General features: G+C 36.1%; 2 protein-coding genes across 2 annotated transcripts in view; one reads left to right on the plus strand and one right to left on the minus strand.

Annotated features, from left to right (window-relative positions):
• LOC101305412 overlaps positions 1-3,452 on the plus strand; it is an 8,392-nt gene extending 4,940 nt beyond the window's left edge. The window contains exons 2-4 of the mRNA XM_004308152.1: positions 1,020-1,122; positions 1,372-1,451; positions 2,763-3,452. Of these exons, the coding sequence (XP_004308200.1) occupies positions 1,020-1,122; positions 1,372-1,451; positions 2,763-2,837 (258 nt within the window). The 3' untranslated portion in view covers positions 2,838-3,452. The remainder of the gene's footprint in view (positions 1-1,019; positions 1,123-1,371; positions 1,452-2,762) is intronic.
• A 1,095-nt stretch (positions 3,453-4,547) lies between these two features.
• LOC101305102 (major facilitator superfamily domain-containing protein 12-like) lies at positions 4,548-17,353 on the minus strand. Its single transcript, XM_004306433.1, has 13 exons — positions 17,087-17,353; positions 16,445-16,634; positions 15,681-15,750; positions 12,672-12,868; positions 10,612-10,687; positions 10,448-10,531; positions 10,286-10,365; positions 8,827-8,953; positions 7,299-7,358; positions 7,147-7,197; positions 6,873-7,031; positions 6,063-6,195; positions 4,548-4,972 (listed from the first exon to the last, which is right to left on the minus strand). The coding sequence occupies exons 2-13, from the start codon at positions 16,606-16,608 to the stop codon at positions 4,803-4,805; spliced, it is 1,371 nt and encodes a 456-aa protein (XP_004306481.1). The 5' UTR covers positions 16,609-16,634; positions 17,087-17,353; the 3' UTR covers positions 4,548-4,802.
• Between the last annotated feature and the right edge of the window lie 524 nt (positions 17,354-17,877).

Raw genomic sequence — 17,877 nt, forward strand, 5'->3', positions numbered from 1 at the left:
GTCCTCGACGACTCGGTGGTTGCCATGGAAGTGAGTACCTATTCAGTTTACAACATATATTTAAACATGCACTTTCTAAGCGTCGCCCCCGTGCCCCCTTTCCACCTTGAGGGGCTAGGCTAGCAAGGATTTAATTACAATTCTCATATATAGGCATATGGACAAGAGTAGTCAATCAATGCTAAAATAGTTGCTAAAAAAAAAAGGAATAACGAAAAAAAAATGTTGCCAGTATCGTGGTTTGAACTCGGCACCATGTGGATACCATATAGGGCAAAAGACCAACGTGTTGGAACTTAATCAACGACATATCCCATCAGAAATATGTATTTAAACTGCTAATTAAGGACCTTCTAGTATGAGGACTGTTTTGATGTCGTGCACACTTCAAACTATGAGTTGTGAGCTAAATTGTAGTGTCATGCATGCTTCAATCCATGTGTTATGACGTAAACTTCAGTGCCATGCAATCAAACCGAAATCAGATGTCGGATCATAAAGATAATGCGGCTGCAAAATCGCGTGCCGTTGTGATCGACATGTAATTCTACATTTCGGACAATGAAAACACCTTTTTTCGGGCCTAAATATTCACAAGGCTCCTTTGGAACCTTCCGCCATCCTATAGATCTCGACGAGATAAGTGGTTTCAAAAAAAGAATTGCCCCAAACGGACACCCGAGCGCAGAGTTATGACCCTGCAAAGTCTGTGACCACCGGTGCCGCCGGTTTCAAAGGTCAGTTTCGCTTTGTGTGTCACCTGGAATCCGTGTTTTCAACTCGCCGTCGCCTTTGTCTCGAAAAATCCTATGAAAACGAGTGCTCACATTGCTCGTTTGGTTGGGTGAGCTGAAAGTTAAGGCTTTGGAAGTGCTTGAGGACCGTCTCCTGCAGCACCAGAACTCACTCTTGTTGCTGGCAGGTCTTCTCTAATTAGCAAAATGTCGAAATTAACCTCTTCAGACATCTCTTTTTGGAGGCTAATCTCGGTAATACAATACACTCTGAAGATATAAAAGAACCGCGGCCCCAGCCACAGCCACACGCACATCCTTTGCTTTTCTGCGAAATCCAGGGCTCTGACGAACGGCATCACAAATTCCTTCTCTTTCTCTTTCGGAGGTGAGTTGGTCATTGCCCAGAACACGTTCTACTTTTTTGTTAATCAGTATTTCGATGTCAAATTGTGAATTTCATTGCATATTTTTAGGGTTCCAAGAATCAGATGATATTTCCTTTCCTCCTTTGAGCTTGTAATGTCTGTTTTTCGGCTCCTCTGATTAGAACTCAATTGTTCCTGTGGTAGAAATTGCAACAGCAAGAAGCCTTGAGATATTAACCTTCCCTTCTAACTATGATATTGTAAAACAGGGAAGACATTGCTTGCAAAAACAGTAGCTCGATTTGTGAATGTGCCATTCGTCATCACTGATGCAACAAATTTAACACAGGTGAGTTTGTTTTATAGAGATTTGTTGACAACTCTCACGAATTGAAATAGTTGCATGAAGTCTTAAGTACTTACTCAACCATTTTGGTCAAGGTTGGTATCTGCGTAGTTTTTCTTGAAGTAGTTTGTAAAATCATTTTAATTGTGTTAACACGTTTGGTATCTTTCACTAATCAACGTGTAAGCTTGATGTAAATTGTATCTGCTGGATTGTTCCTGATATTTTAGTTTACAACTTAGTCAACAGAACTTTTGATGTTTTTTTATACGAACGGAAATAAGAAGAGTTAAATACAGTTTTGGGCAACTTACACGAAGTTGAAATAGAACTTTTGATGCTTGTTTAAGCTCTTGACTGCAAATAACTGACGCTTTAGTTTCTACAAATAACAGAATAATTTGATAACTATGACAAATATACTAAGTTACGCATCAAATGGGAGAAAATGCCTTGCTATAACTATGCTTTGTGTTTTGTACATTTCCTTTGCTTTTCTCAAAACTGAAACCAAGTCATCCTTGTTTTTGCTCTTGTTAACTTAAGACCCTTTCCAAATGGAGCCTTTTTTTGGACTAACAAGATTATTGGTTCGTTGTACTTTTGTGCTGGATTTCCCTTTCATGCTTTTTTCCCTTAAATCATCGATAGTTCTGGTGAAGTCAACACAAGATTTTTGTTTCTTCAAGTCTGGTACTGATGCAAAGATGATCAACAAAGCTTTGAATTCTTTTTTCTGTTAAGCTTTGAAGAGAAGATCAACCAGATTTATTCTAGTTTTTTTTGTTTTTTTTCAAATTGGAGTTTCTTTAATCCTATTGTCTGTTTATCTTTCTTTTCATTTTTATTTGTTTTCCGTGTTGGATTTGTGATTTCGCTATAGGTTTTTTTTTTTATTAACTGATGTTGACCTTTTCACTGTCAAACTTTTCAAGTTCAGTTTTAGTAAGTTTAGAGATAAAGCTCTGTCTTGCACACTAACAGTTGCAGATATATTTATTTGCACCCTTGATGTATCAAATTTGAGTTTAGCTTTAAAGAGAGAAAGAAATGGATACTTAGGTATTTTATGTCTGAGATTGAATGAGGTATCTGAGGCTTAGAGAGGTTTTAAAATTTCAGTACAAACATGAAATTGCTTTACCTTGGTCATCTTATCATATGTAAAGTTTCATTTTTCTCAAGTATATATGCAGACTGGAATCGTCAAGTGAGTGCCATTATGCAGACTGTAGTCATATTGTTTTATCAAGTTGGATTGCTCTTCTGCTCTTTTGACTTCTATTCCATTAATTGTTCTTTTTTTCCTCACAGAACTACAAGTTCAGAGGCTCTGCATTCTGTTGTTTGTACCAGTTATTGGTGGGTGAAAGAAATTTTTCATTATGAGAATTCAGATCTCGCATCTATCTGTGCTGTTTGTGTCAGGTATGATATTTTGGAGTTAATGGTTTGGATTGGAACTATATTAGACAGATATCCAAGAGGGGAGTGTTTTATTTTTTAGATAAAATGTGGCATATATGTTTCATTTTCACTAATAGTAGCACATAGGCTTTGTATATCAAATACAAAAGTTCAAAACAGATGGAAAAGAAACAAATTAAAGAAGTAAAGAAGGGAGTTATGGAGTGATCTGTGGGAAACAAAAGTTGCATCTAGACTAGAAATCATTGCAATCTAATGGGTATATGCTGTCAAGCTTCTATACATAAAGATAAAGTTGCATGTGTGTTGTTCAGGTTACTGACTGTCGCAGTTTATAGCAGTTTAGTTGCTCAAAAATTGAGTACTCTCACAAAATTATATGTATATTTGAAGAGATTGAACTACTGCAAACACATCAATATCAAAAAAAAAAAAAAAAAAAAGGAAAAAGAAAAGGGAATGAGGAAGATATGAAATTACAAAATCTTATAACAGATTTGACACCGAACGTACAACAATGTGTACCAAAGCATGTGTTGATTGTGTTCAACTTGGATATGCTGATCTTCTTCCGTTTTGTTTGGTTTGTTCGAATCATCGACTTGCATGGTATTGATCTGTTCATGTTCATGTAACAGATTCTGTATTTGTTCTTTTGCAATGATTCTGAACTTTTTATGAAGATAAGCTTAGTAGACAGTGGTGCTCAAGGAAGTTCAAAAACATGACACTGTTGAGACATTATAATTCAGTGCCTGAGGATTGTTCTATTGTTTTTACTGATGTTCCCCATATTAGTTTATTGTTCAGTTTTTCTTATTCTCTTCCTCTGCATTGTAGTATTAAAATTTTCAAATGCCTTGAGGTACATTACCCATTATGTTTCTTATGTATTTGTTGTGTCTTAACACGATCATATAAAGATCTTAAATTCTTTATGAATTTGGTGGCCATATTGGAGACTCCTTTAGTTCCTATATATCTAAACTGTGAATGTCACTCTTGTATTTAACAGGGATTAAAGGTTCTCGGCTTTGGCTTTGGATTACTGAGAATTCTTTTTGGCGGAATTCCTTTAAGAATATCCCCTTTCACAAGGCTAATTCTATTTCATTCAAAATCCAGCTGTCATCACCATTTCCTTTTATCAATATCGTTCCATTTGGATCAGCTAAGAAGCAAAATTCCTCTAAGGTTTATTGTTGTAGATTTTGAGTTTAGTTCCACTCATCGGAAAGAAAAAAAAAAAAAAACAAAAACAAACAAACAAACAAACTTGACGCTCGTGACCAGATGGTACTTCTGTCTAATCCCTGCTAAAATTAAGGATATTTCCTCAAACAAATAAACCTTGCTGACAGATAGATGTTATACACAGACCATAACCCTATAGTTATGCGCCAAGTGCCTTGCACAAAAGATTAAAAACGACAAGAAAATAGGCGTAAAGAATATCATGCCATTAGTGAAATGACAAATAGCTTACACGATCTTTTCGTAAAACCAATATCAGATGTCTTCCAAGCTTTTTCCCAAAATGTGCATGAAACAACAATTGCCATCTCCAACACATATCAAGGAACTTTGCGTCAATTTGGTATGATCTATATATAGAGGCTCCATTAGAAGTTTGCAGCGAGCAGGTTGGAGTTTCATAGTGTATTAGGCTCCATTATACACAGACCATAACCCTATAGTTATGCGACTAATGCCTTCCACAAAAGATTAAAAACGACAAGAAAATAGGCGTAAAAAATATCATGCCATTAGTGAAATGACAAATAGCTTACAGGATCTTTTCGTAAAACCATTATCAGATGTCTTCCAAGCTTTTTCCCAAAATGTGCATGAAACAACAATTGCCATCTCCAACACGTATCAAGGAACTTTGCGTCAATTTGATATGATCTATAAATTTGGTATGATCTATATCAATAGAGGCTCCATTAGAGGTTTGCAGCGAGCAGGTTGGAGTTTCATAGTGTATGTAACTGCCACAGATACAAGTGCACAAAATGCCGGAACAAGACCCAACCCGAATCTTGTAACTGATATGTGGACAAGATTAGAATGGCTATTCTGTATGACTGAATCACCTGCATTGTGATTGGAACAACAGAAGTCATCATTAACTCGAACGGACGGGCGAGTGAGATATATCCAATAATGAGATTTTCTTTTCTTATTTGGCCAAATTTCTTGGGTTATTTTCAATAACTGAAAGGTACAACAGTAAATATCAATATAACAAGAAAAGGAAAAACTCAGTTTTTCTATGGATTACTTCCCACTTTTTTTCTGCAGATAACTTCCCATTCCCACTCATTTGACCTCTCATACTCTCTACAATTTTTTTCTTTAAATACAACCGTTTTCGCTCACTAAACTTCCTTTTGGATTTCGAAAATAACCTTAGTTATCAAAACAATAGCTACTCATTATACTTCTAAATTACTTCATACATCTCTATTCTTTCTTACTTTTTTTTTTTTTTTTTTTTTTTGTGCATGTGAACCTAGATAATTGCCCAAAATAAATTTATATATCTTTATAACACAAATCAAACGGTCATAACAGAGAAATTGATTAAGCAGTTAGACAATGATTCCATTACAAAAGCTGATAAAAGAAAAAACCAATAAGAGTTATGCAACAATTTCTTCACCTTCTAATTTATCGTTAAAACTAGGTCGAGAGGTTTGTAAAAAAAAACACTAGCTGAATATAATTCATAATCTATAATTATCATTTTATAAGAGAGTATATGTAATTCAATAATTCAAAACAAATAAAGTTCCAACGAACAAATTTGGAGGTCCCAATAGAAATCCTCGTTCTATATTATTGATTTAATTTAATATCATCAAATTATCATCAAACCCATGGATCACATCTTTTGCATTCTATATTATCCATTTATCCATTTATCATCACATAGACTCATGTAATCCAGTTACATCTCTCATGAACCCTTCCAGAGTATCAACACTCTTTTAGCACTCTACGAGAGGAAATTAAGTAGAAATAGTCCAAAAAAAAAAAATATACATATATATATATAATCAGTTTTTAGTCAAGACAAATCTGACAGCAAGTTTTCACAAGCAATCATGAATTTTTCTTAATAAAGTGAGACTAAACCCCAAGAATTCAATATAGGGAATGGTCCAGAAAATTGTAACTTACTTTGATACGACTGAAGAACGAACAAAGCAACCCCACATGAGATTTTGTCCAAGAAGCTGAACGATCCACAAACAAATGCACAGCCATTGAGATCTGTATCAATTAAAACACTTTGCATGCTTACTCCGGTCACCTGTTGCACAGAAAGAAGAGGCAAGCTCAATTATCAGCAGTCAGAAACAAATATGGCTTAGTAATGAGTATTTCAAAATCATTAGAATGACCTCTATCAAAAATAAAAAGCTATGATTTTCATAGTAGTATTGAGCTTCAGGCTCAGGGGGTAGATCAAAATACAGTGAACTTTCATTCCTGAAAGTTCAGAATTATACATTGTTCCTACAGGTTTTGAGTCACATAACCGACACATCTATTCTTTTAACATTGAAATATGATATCAAAATCAGCTGGCAGAAATATATGATATGGTTTAACCTTAACATGGGCAGTGTGCATGTGTTTTTATAGTTGTTCCAAGTATTCAAATAACAGGGAGAAGAAAATGACTAAACTGATTATATTTCAGAATTTAGACCATTATTCAATTCCATCCTTTGCAAAAGCAACAAATGCACAGTAGACACCAAAATGAAGTTAGAAATGTGGTGAATGCAGTTACTTGGGAGGGAGGAAGGGAGGGAAAGAGAGATGGTTTTGAAACAGGGAATTGTTGCATGCCATTATTATCTTACCTAATGTCTTTTTCTCATTTACAATATCACCTTTGATTATCAATTCATTTCCAAGTAAAAAAGGTATAATGTGAAGTTTTGGTAAATGATGGGAAGATCATAGCACCAGATATCATACCATCATTAAAGCATTTGCTATGCCAATAAATATAGATATAATATACATGAAAGCACTCATGCTTCTAGGTAAAAGCAGGATCCCTGCGCCACAAAATATCCAAATAATAGCTCCAGCTGAGTAGTAGGCCTTCAAGAATCGTCCAGTCCATTGTATCTCCTAGAATAAATAAATTATCTGTCAGATTTTAACCAGCAGAAAACAAAATGAATCGTATAAAAAAAATAATTATATGAAAAACAAATCAAATGGACACATGAGTTTTCATAATGACCTGCAATATCACAGATACGAGGAAGCTACTTATGTAGATGATTGCAGGAACCTACACCCATCATTTAGAAATGTAAATAATCAGACTTGCATCCTTTGAAACATAAATAATTTCAACGATCAGAAAGATGATATTGATAACACTTCATGTACCAGAGCTTTTGCCGATTGTGCCATCTGCAGATCATCTATAACATAGAATGCAAGATATGCCTGTGAAAAACAAAACCATCTAGATGAAAGAACTGAAAACATCAGGCACCAACTTATATATTGATGGGATAATAGGAATCTATGGGTTGGTCCAATATGGTTTTGAGTTTGAATCCTCTCACAGTTCCAAGCTATTTCTTTGCAAAAATATCTTGTATTGGAGCAGCCATAAGTTGGTTGGAAAAGAAATATCCTCTTTAAGGGCCTAAGGCTAAGCCCATCCCTTGTTGGTCCCAAGGACAGTCTCCATGGTAGTTGAAGGGTCTTGTCAGGTTAATTTCAGTTTTATTATGAATAATTATGAACCTTGTGCTTTCAAGAGCCTATTAAAATGTTAAGGTGTGTACTCCAGCGTTTTGACTTATCTAGTAGTCTTATGTATGTATTCTAGGAGTCTCAGGGTTGTGTTTGAGCCATGACTACCTATTGTAATCCCAGAGCATATTGGAATGAATCAAGTTCTTTATAGATACATATGCATATCTAGGCATAACCAGCAAGCCTTTGACACATCTCCTACATCAAACACACCAAAAGATACCAGTTTCACCACCGGCAATGTGGTAGCAACTGTTTTCCCCAGACACCAAGCTTCTCCCGCCAGACGCCAAGACGCGCCCTCATGCACGGCGCCAAGAAGGCTCGGCAGCAGCTCTGTAAGGCTGATATCAATGCACATTAGTCCCACATGGAGTCCATATACTCCCCAACCTATAAAAGCTATCCTTCTCTCTCTTCAATAACTGCTCTTTGGGTAATTGACCAAAAGATTCACCAGGTCAGTAATTGACCAAAAGATTCATGGTCAGTCACCGTTAGATTTACATCCAAGGGTTGAAAACAAAGCAACTCAACTTAAAAATAATTCTCTCCACCCTTGGATTTACATCCAACGGTGACTAACCATGAATCTCTTGGTCAATTACTGACCAGGTGAACACTACTGCCTTAACTAAATACATCAACTGACTTAGGCATCAGAGTAGCGAAGACCACCAAGCATGGTCTCCCCACCAAGCGTGGTCTCCTTTCCTTGATGCCACTTTGTATTTCAATTCACACGATTAGGGATTGCGCTAAACACTCCACCAAGTAGCATAAGCTGGACCCTAGTCCACCAGGGAGATTAAGTCACAACTATTCTACTGCCGCAACATTCTTATTGAAGGCTTGGTGCCGTGGTTTCCCTCCCTAACTTCTCTTGTTATGTTTCTCCCTTCTACAAGCTAATAACCCTTTCTTTCTTCAAAATCTTACTACTTTTTTAAGTTTCCAACATGTTGCTTCCTCATGCATCAACTGGTCTCCTAAAGATTGTAGGGCTCAGCATGAGGTCCCATTTTTGAGCCCCCATACACAAAGCAGGTTTGGAAAGTTCCTGGGTATAAAAGGAAAAAGAAATGTTTGTGTCCTGAAATTAAAAACAAGCACCACAAAGTGGTAACAACTAGGGGAAAAAGTTGCTGACCTGTGAAACATTAACCACTAGTCTGGTAAGCACATAAACAAGAGCAACCTGATAATATAGCACTCTCTTGAACCAGTACGTCCATGCAATCCTTGAAGAATTACTTCCTTGTACGCCTACCTTTAATCTGCATATGTAATAAACTGAATGCTGAGATTTACTAACTGCAAATTATTCCAAACAGTAAACTGCAAAAACTTTTCCCATTTAATCAGGGCGCCAATCAATTTCTTTCCGAATCAGGCTCAATTAAAATGCAGTATAGATGCAATCATAATTATTGATGCACTGTTGCATTGCAGTATATCAAAGTATTGACTTGCTTGCACTCACTTTTTTTCTTGCTCATCTAAGAAGCAAAAAGCTGTATGACATTCGGAACAAAAAGATGCTCCACATAGGAAAAGAAAAAAAAAAAAAAACTGAAAATCTCAAATTTTCTTCATTTGTACGCCTGTTTGTTATACCACCACATTTTCGACTAACAAAAATTTTATACTAACAAAAATACCACCACAATTTCAATTGACAAAAATGCCACCATCCGAAAAAACAACTGTTAATAAACTAAAAGGCTATTGTAAATTCTTCAACAAAAAACTGTCAATTTAAAAAGCTACTATCATTCTCCAGAAAAGTTAATACTATCTGTTCAAAAGCTACTGCCCAAAACACGAAAGCTGACGTCTAACCAAAATGCTGCTATGTTCTCACAAAAAGCTGCAGTTGATCACGAAGAAGAAAAAAATGACTTTCACCTTTCACAAAAGCTACTGCGGGAAACCAGAAAGTCACTACTGACAAACCGAAAAGCTTTCTGCAGCTACCGACCAACCGTAAAACTACTCCCAAGAAGCAAAAGTCACCAGCAAAGACATATATAATAACAAGGTGACCATTGTTATAATGTGTCGTATATTATTTGCAAAAATTAGCTGCATGACTACACAAGGATAAACTTGCCCTACGGTGTTAGCTTAAATGGTCCGCAGGGAAAAAACAAAGAAAATGGTGAGTAATATAAATGGGAAAATATCCTATAAGATGACCTTAAACGTAAAGGACCCTGTGATAAATGTATATAAACAAGAATGTAATACAGGAATATCTAAATCCAAGATCAAAAAAAAGATATGCTGATGCCATATAGAAATTCAGATTCTGATATCAATTAATGAAATATGGACTGAACCAAGAGCTATACTAGAAAACAGGAGAAAATTAGTGTAAACTGAAAACTGTATATACGTCTAAATTCTGAAGCTGTCTCTTGATGCCAAAGACCCTCTACATTGTGTGAATATATTAAAATCAACTAGAATACAATTTCTTGCATACCTCATGACAAATCCTTCTGAAATTATATCAACGGTACACAACTATACAATATCAACATTTTGAAGAATACCATGAATGGAAGAAAAAATAAATAAATAAATTACAATAAAAAATAGCAAACCTTGGCTCTTTGGTGCCGAATTGAAAGATACCGACAAAGCAGCATCCTATGAAGATTGACAAATATGCAATCCAGCGGTACTGCTCATTTGTGAAAGTGAAGTGACCGACATGCTTGAAGATAGGCTCTTAAAGAGGTAGATCAGTGCTTAAAATTAACTACCTGATTTTCAATATCGGCATGTGTTCTTGCTATCGTGACACCAAAGATTATAAAAGCGACCGCATACAAGCCGAGGTTGGCAACCTTAAGTAGGACACAAAAAATTTGATCAATGCATGCACAAAAAATAACAGGCAATGTAGTCACTTAATAAGGAAGCTAACCATAGTAAAAGCATTCCGACAGCTAGCGAGCACCACTCTGCTTGTTGAGTTCAACGTAATACAATTCAGCATGGACCTTCAATTAGACAATAATTTTCTAAAGTGGTTAGATCAAAAGGCCTATAAAACATGGCAAACCAATTTTTAATTCATCTTACATAATCATTTTCTCCAATTAACATAACAACTATATATATTACGCCACATTAAGTAAAAATGATTAAAAAGATATATATTATATATATATCAGGCCTTTTCAGATACGGTTATCCTTATTTATTCAAAAGGTACGGATTTCCTTAATTGACATACTTTTCGATCATATTTTCTCACCTCAACCGGTATATATGAGTAGATCATCTCTACAAAATTTTAGCCAAATTGTTAATCATTAAGGTATTCAAAATTGTGAATTACATGAACGGTTCCTGTTGAACAGATTTGGTTCGTTCATTGTAATCATATAGTTTCGATACCTTAACGATCACCAATTTAGCTGAAATTTTTTGCAGAGATCATGTCATATATATCTAGATACTAGTTGGCTATGATAAAAATATGACCGAAAAATGGTTCTATTGGCAAAATATGTACCTTTTGAATAAATAAGGATATTTGGACCTGATAATATCTATATATATATATATATACACACATTATATATATATATACACAGAGACGATGTGGAGCGGACATGCGCACTCCGATCGCCACCGTCCGGCGCCGACGACGGTGCGCCTCCCCCCAGCGGACTCCAGTAGCGTTCCCGATCACTTTCCTTCCCCGGCGAGTCCGTCGAATTCTAGTTTCCGGCGAGATAATTCGAGTTTCCGTATATATCGACTTTATTTGAAATTTTAGAATTTCTCGCCGGAAAATTGGAATTCTGCGGACTCGCCTGGGAGGAAAAGTGATCGGGGACGCTGCTGGAGTCCGCGGGGGTGGAGGCGCGCCGTCATCGGCACCGGACGGTGGCGAACGGAGCTCCGTGCGCACTTGCGCACGTGCGCTCCATATCCGGCCTCTATATATATATATTCAAAACTTCTAGTAAGGGACCCCATTTTTAAGCCTATTTGAGAGATAGACCCACACCATTAGATCTGTTTTAATGAGCTTGGATGGCTGAGATTAAGTCAAAAAATTCAACATTTAATTCAAACTTGAACCGTTCAAGGTCATTAAAAATAAATCGAAGTTTTAAATGCCTTAACGATCACCAAATTATCTGAAAATCTGCAGAGGTGATCTACTCATGCAGAGTGAACATTTGATTTTGTGATTGAAAAGTTTGTCAAATGCCCTATCCCTCCCTCATCCCTTAGTGGAAGGTACATATATATGAACTGAAATTATCTATTCTAGGTGAGTGTTCTTGCCTATCAGTTGAAACAGAAAAATAAGATAAATAAATATGGGGAGTATATTTATAAATTACAGTCTGGCAGGTTGCCTTCTATGACTACTGATCTTGCCCTCACAACTAGTTTGGTGATAGAGAATGAACAGTCACACAAATTTGATGATTAGGTGCTGCATCTTTTTCTTTTGGATCAAAATGATTAGTTTCTGCATGTTCATATGCAAGGTGAAACATGTCAACTGCAGCTAGATGATCAAGAGTTGATCACCAATGCAAAGTCGAGGAATAATCAAACTTAAGATATTTGATTTGGCGAACTGGGTTTTCAAAGCTAACTTCAGTTTCTCCAATTTGGCTATTTTCCCAAAATTACACAAGCTATACCTTATGGGAGAGACTTTTGTTAAAGTGGAACCTCGCAAGCTGGACATTGGGATATCCAAGCTCCAGCTTTAATAGAGTAGATGGTAGACAATTTTCTCTGACTCGTCAGATCTAGTTTCCTACCTGAGGTCAATATATTGTATTTCCATGTAACCTCTAAAATAGAAGAATAAATCAGAAAAGTGATATGCTTCCTCATATTTTAGCACTCATCATCCCAACAATTTCAAAGTCATATTTTTTAAGCAAAACCGTCTCTTACCAATGGTGGTACATTTGCAGACATTTACTATAACTTCGAGGAAGTACTTACATGTGTGAAACCTGGGTAGCTGCCCAACCCACATTGAAGATAGCAGCAAAAATGCTGTAACCAACAGTTCGTAATGCTGGTGAAGAGGTACCGAAAATTTTACATGGTATGCAACCACCAAACACGGAAGAAAATGAAACAGCAACCAACACAGAGCCTGCACCATGCCACAATTTGAAATGTCCAAATCTGTCTATCTATCAAGTAAAAGAAACAATCAGAATACTATAATCCTAAAAAATCTGGATTTGCAATTGTCAAAACTGAAAAGAAAACAGGCACAACAACCTATATGTAGTGATATTTCTCATTTACAATGTTTGATGAGGTCCCAACTTTCTCTTTTCAGTTCAAAATGAACTTTTTAACACCTCATCAATCAATCTCATTCAATTTGTTCTGTATTTGTCTTTTCTAAAAGTTTAATGTGGCTCATTGATACATTCTGAAAGGGTTAAGATTCAGAATACAAATCTAAGTCCAGAAAGGAAAGAGGATTGCCCGCGGCTTTTCTATAGACTCTAGGAAAGTTAAATTCTTTCAATATTCTTCCAATTATGAGACCTTTCTTTGCACTGTAGCTTCCATTGTTTGGTGACAAACTTCAGCAGCTATCTGGTCAGCCATTCAACAGTTACTTCGACAAATGCCAATTCATCCCAACTTCTTTGTCAGATGAACAAGCTCAGTTGTGGGGACCTGCACTGGTTTTGAGTACCTTCAAGAGGCCAAGGCACTGTCTGGGGAAACCAGTCTATGACACTGACGAAATCTCAAGGAAACCTAAAGATGATGAAATGCTAATCACAGCCCTTGAGACCAATGTTGCACCGACATGACACGGACACGTGGCAAATACAATAATATATTTATGTATTTCTAATACATAAAAAAAGATACTAAAATATGAAACAAGTTCATTCCATTACCAAAATTATATTCTAAATTCAATCCATTGCATAACCATAAGAAATAACATTAAAGAGAGTCAAATGCAACTGATAAAAGTGCATAATTAACCACATAATTATCCAGAGGCTAGGTTTTGGGTTTTTTTTTACTTTTTCTTCTTCTTTTAAAAAAAATAACAATTGCTGATGTAGTGTCAGACACGTGTCGGGCCATGTCAGTGCCGTGTCACTGTGTCCAGTGAGTCAGACAATCCGACACTCCACTGGTGTGAAGTGTCGGTGCAACATAGCTTGAGACCATATGACAGTGCCCAAATTTAGTAATTCTCTTTGGTCTTGTCTTCTAAACCAAGAGTTTCATCATTGCTCATCTTCTACTTTAGAAACAGCAACAAATTCCTGTGCTAGACTCTCAAAATTCTTCAACTAAAAACAGCCGGCATCCTCAATTGACTTCCGCTTAACAACCCATACCATTTCTATGCTGGCTTCTCGTACAACTTCTAGAACAACCAGAATGACTATCTAAAATCTCATAATCACCATAGAAATGTTTCCAACAACGTCACAGGGTGGCTAATCCAGCCACTGTTGTAATTACCAAACCTTAGATCAACTGTTGGGGACTAAGCATTGTACTCAACAATCACCATTGACTCCTTTTACTTCACTACCCGCATGACTTTTTCTCAAAGCAAAAACATTATCCAAAGAATAAGAATGAATTATAGGACCACTCAATTGGTCCTTTAGGAAGAACAACTGCTTTCATTGGTCTTGTTTACCAAGGCCTACATGAGAATGGTCTACATAAGTTGCTTGTGTTTCAATCTGCTGTCTTCAAGGTATATCTCTTCTCTTAAGTCGACATCCTTACAGTATATCAAGTTAGGTCATCAATCTCATCATTTTTTGTCAATTAGGAAAAAAAAAAATTATAAGACCAGATTTCACACTGAGTTTCCTCAAACTTTATGAAATAAATGACATCTTCTGACCGACTTAAAGCCTTGCAACACAGCAAACACCAGCTTGTCGCACCAATCTACTCTTCCTATTGAGTGGTGATGATCTATTACCTGATCAATTGCAATAACTAGTGGCTTCTCTTCGTATCAGACTTGCCTGCAAATGTTGTTTTCACCATGTTACTCAATTTATGAGTGCCTACTTGTCCCTCACATAATTTCTGCTAAATGATTTCTTCAATGCATCAAACCTGAATTTGGCTTGTCATTTCATCCCTATTGGAGTTCGCCCACTCTGGGTGGGTTGGTGCCAATTCTGATGCTGATGAACTGGCTGCCCAGACACGTGTTCTAGGCTCCAATATCATCTCCTAGGGCACTAAGAAACAACCCTCACGGTCTTGTTCTTCCAAAAAAGCTGAGTAGCAATTTTGTGCTTAATTATATGCTGCTGATACTATTTAAATTTCTTATCTTCTTCCATGACCTACAGTTTTCTCTATTGAACCGATTACCAATTTGTGATAATTTCAATACCACTTACATGGTGACTAGAATGGTCTTTCATCCTTGTGTTGCACTTGACTCGAGATATATACTTGTATCCTTTCTAGTTCTCTTCAAGTCCAGTTTGTTCCATACTTCCATCGAAGGGTCAGCTAGGTCACTAATGACTTCACTGTGGGTCTCTCTACAAAGAGTATCAACTTCTTTGGTCAAAATATTTGTCTTTTCTAGATCATTGGACATGGGAGTGTGTAAGACCACCTTAAGCTCATTTTTTGTTGTATATCATAACCCAAACAAGTAACACAAGAAGCAAAAACATAGAATTGAAGCCACAAAAATGACTGCAAGAAAAAATACATGTGAAGCATACATGTATCGCTATTTCATAGTATTATCCAGACTTTTCAGAATTAAAGCAAGACTGACACCAATTTTATTATTTTTGAATCACAACTAACACTCATTTAACAATACTAAATTTTGCAGAATACAAAAGTTGTGAACAAGAGCAAATATCTGAATGTATTTTGAAGAAGCAAAGGACCATGTAAGACACATTAGATTTGTATAGTGTACCATAATTTATCATCTACACATGATATATTGAAGTGTGAAAGTACCAGTTCGCCAGCAGATATGGTTGCAAATCCATCAGCTATTTGACCAGATAACATTACAGTGGCAGCATCCCTGAATAAAGATTACTAATTAGTTACAAAAGACAAATAAATAATAAATATGGAGTACTTCACGAGAAGCAGTTATGTGAATCTCTATCGAATAAACTATTAATATAAGTCAAATCATTTTCAAACACCTAATTTTTCAATGTATTTTGCTATTTTACTACCACACTAGAAAACAACAGCTAGCATAGTATTGCTTTCAATTGACATGGTTTTTGTAGTATAATTCCTGGGAAATGATTCAGATTTTTGAAATCATACTAACAAAATTCCTTTCTTCACTCGTCATCCGACAATTGCAGACAAACCCAAACCATCTTTGGAATTTCTCTTAATCACATTCCTTACTGAAACTTGATTTAAACTCAGTTTTCAATCGCAAATCTCGTTCCATAATGCTTTCCTACCCAAAATAAACTATTACATAAGACTCTGTATTAAGATGAACATTTCCTAATACAAATTTTTAGTTATTGATACCTTCAGAGACATTGAAGGTCATTTACAATAATCTGTATGCACGTGTGCGCTTTTTTACTTTCTTTTTTTTTTTGTTATAATTGAAAAGATGCTGAGTGTGACATTTGTTATTGCAATTCAAACAAGAGTGTGCATGCCACTGTATATGTACAATGATAGGCATAGTGGATCAACTCAAGGTAGATTGAAGAAGGAAGATGCAAGTACGTTTTCTGTACCTGGGGGATAGTCCAATATCTGTCAAGAATAACAAGAGGTATGTAAACCAGCAGGAAGCAGTAATATCATTGAGCATGTGGCCCACGCCATAATACATGACAGAACACCTTCCAAGGGGCTTGGTGACTGAATCATCATCATCATCTTCAGTAACATTATGCATTATGGGAGTTTCAAACTAAGCACAACCTGAAAAAATATGCATTAAACAGTTATGCACCTAGAACTGAGAAACTTGTATATATGGGAAGTTAGCGGAGCAGACAATAAATTTTTCTTTCTTCTTGTTTTATTTTTATTTTTTCATCTCTGTCAGATCATGGTTGTAATATCTCTCAACCAAGTCACTGAATTGTCCTTGTTTTAGCAGTTAAACTATGGAAAGCAGAGAAACAGATCTCCAAAGGGAGACGAGTAACAGGATTGTAATTGAAACTAACACAAAACATGTGGGCAACGGGGAGTTGCAGGGACAGAGAGCAAATACTTGTAGGAATCCTATCGCAAAAACCAATATGTGCAGAATAACTTGCAGTGAAATATGTCAAAGGTCTAAGAGGCATAGATAGCAAAGACAAGAAAGGAAAGCAGAAATTGGGTGTAGCTGCTATGGGGAATAAGAGACACGAAGCATCCGATACCTGTAAACCAGCGTTGTTGATAATTTTCTAAAGAAGCAAAGGAGGGGAAGAGATTTCTTGCTTGTGCCTTATGGGTTGGTCACTGTGTGCCCATAATTCGTCTCATCTCATCTCATCTCATCTCATCTGAACTTTGAAGCGGTGGAACCAAAACGTTCAAGTTTAGAGAGCGCTGCGCCTCTGCCCCGAACAGGGATAGCCTTGTCTTTTCGTCATGCTGTTGCTTACTGAAGGCGCCCGCTATCCTCTTTGTCTTCAAGTGCAATTAGCAAAGTCAGTGGGTTGGGACTTGATATCAACCAGAAATTCTGACCAAGGAAAAGGAGAAAGATATCAACAAGAAACGAAATTCGGCACAATAATGAATTTGCAACTTCAAGGTCCTAACTAACAGTCCATCTTTTCCCTAGATTTGAAAGGTAGATATGTTCTTGTTCCCACGCAGTGTCCTAGTGATCTCACGTTACAGTTTTTTTTTTCTTTTTCTTTTTTCTTTTTGTAAATATTGTAATTCGCGTGTCAAATTGAAACATTATTTATAGTCGAGTCACTTTATTCAATAGGAAACTTCTATTCATATATTTAAAAACGTAACAGTGCGGTTATTGGGACCTCTAAATTTGTTTAATATACCTCTCATTCTCTCTACACCTCCATTTTACTTTTAAATACAAACATTTTCTCATTAGATCTCCTTTTAAATTCCTAAAATAGTCTTATTTATGTAATTCACATATATATTAATATATTACTCCTTATACCTCTTCACTCACTATACCTCCGATTCTTTT

Source organism: Fragaria vesca, linkage group LG7 (assembly GCF_000184155.1).
Source record: "Fragaria vesca subsp. vesca linkage group LG7, FraVesHawaii_1.0, whole genome shotgun sequence".
Classification (NCBI taxonomy): domain Eukaryota; kingdom Viridiplantae; phylum Streptophyta; class Magnoliopsida; order Rosales; family Rosaceae; genus Fragaria; species Fragaria vesca.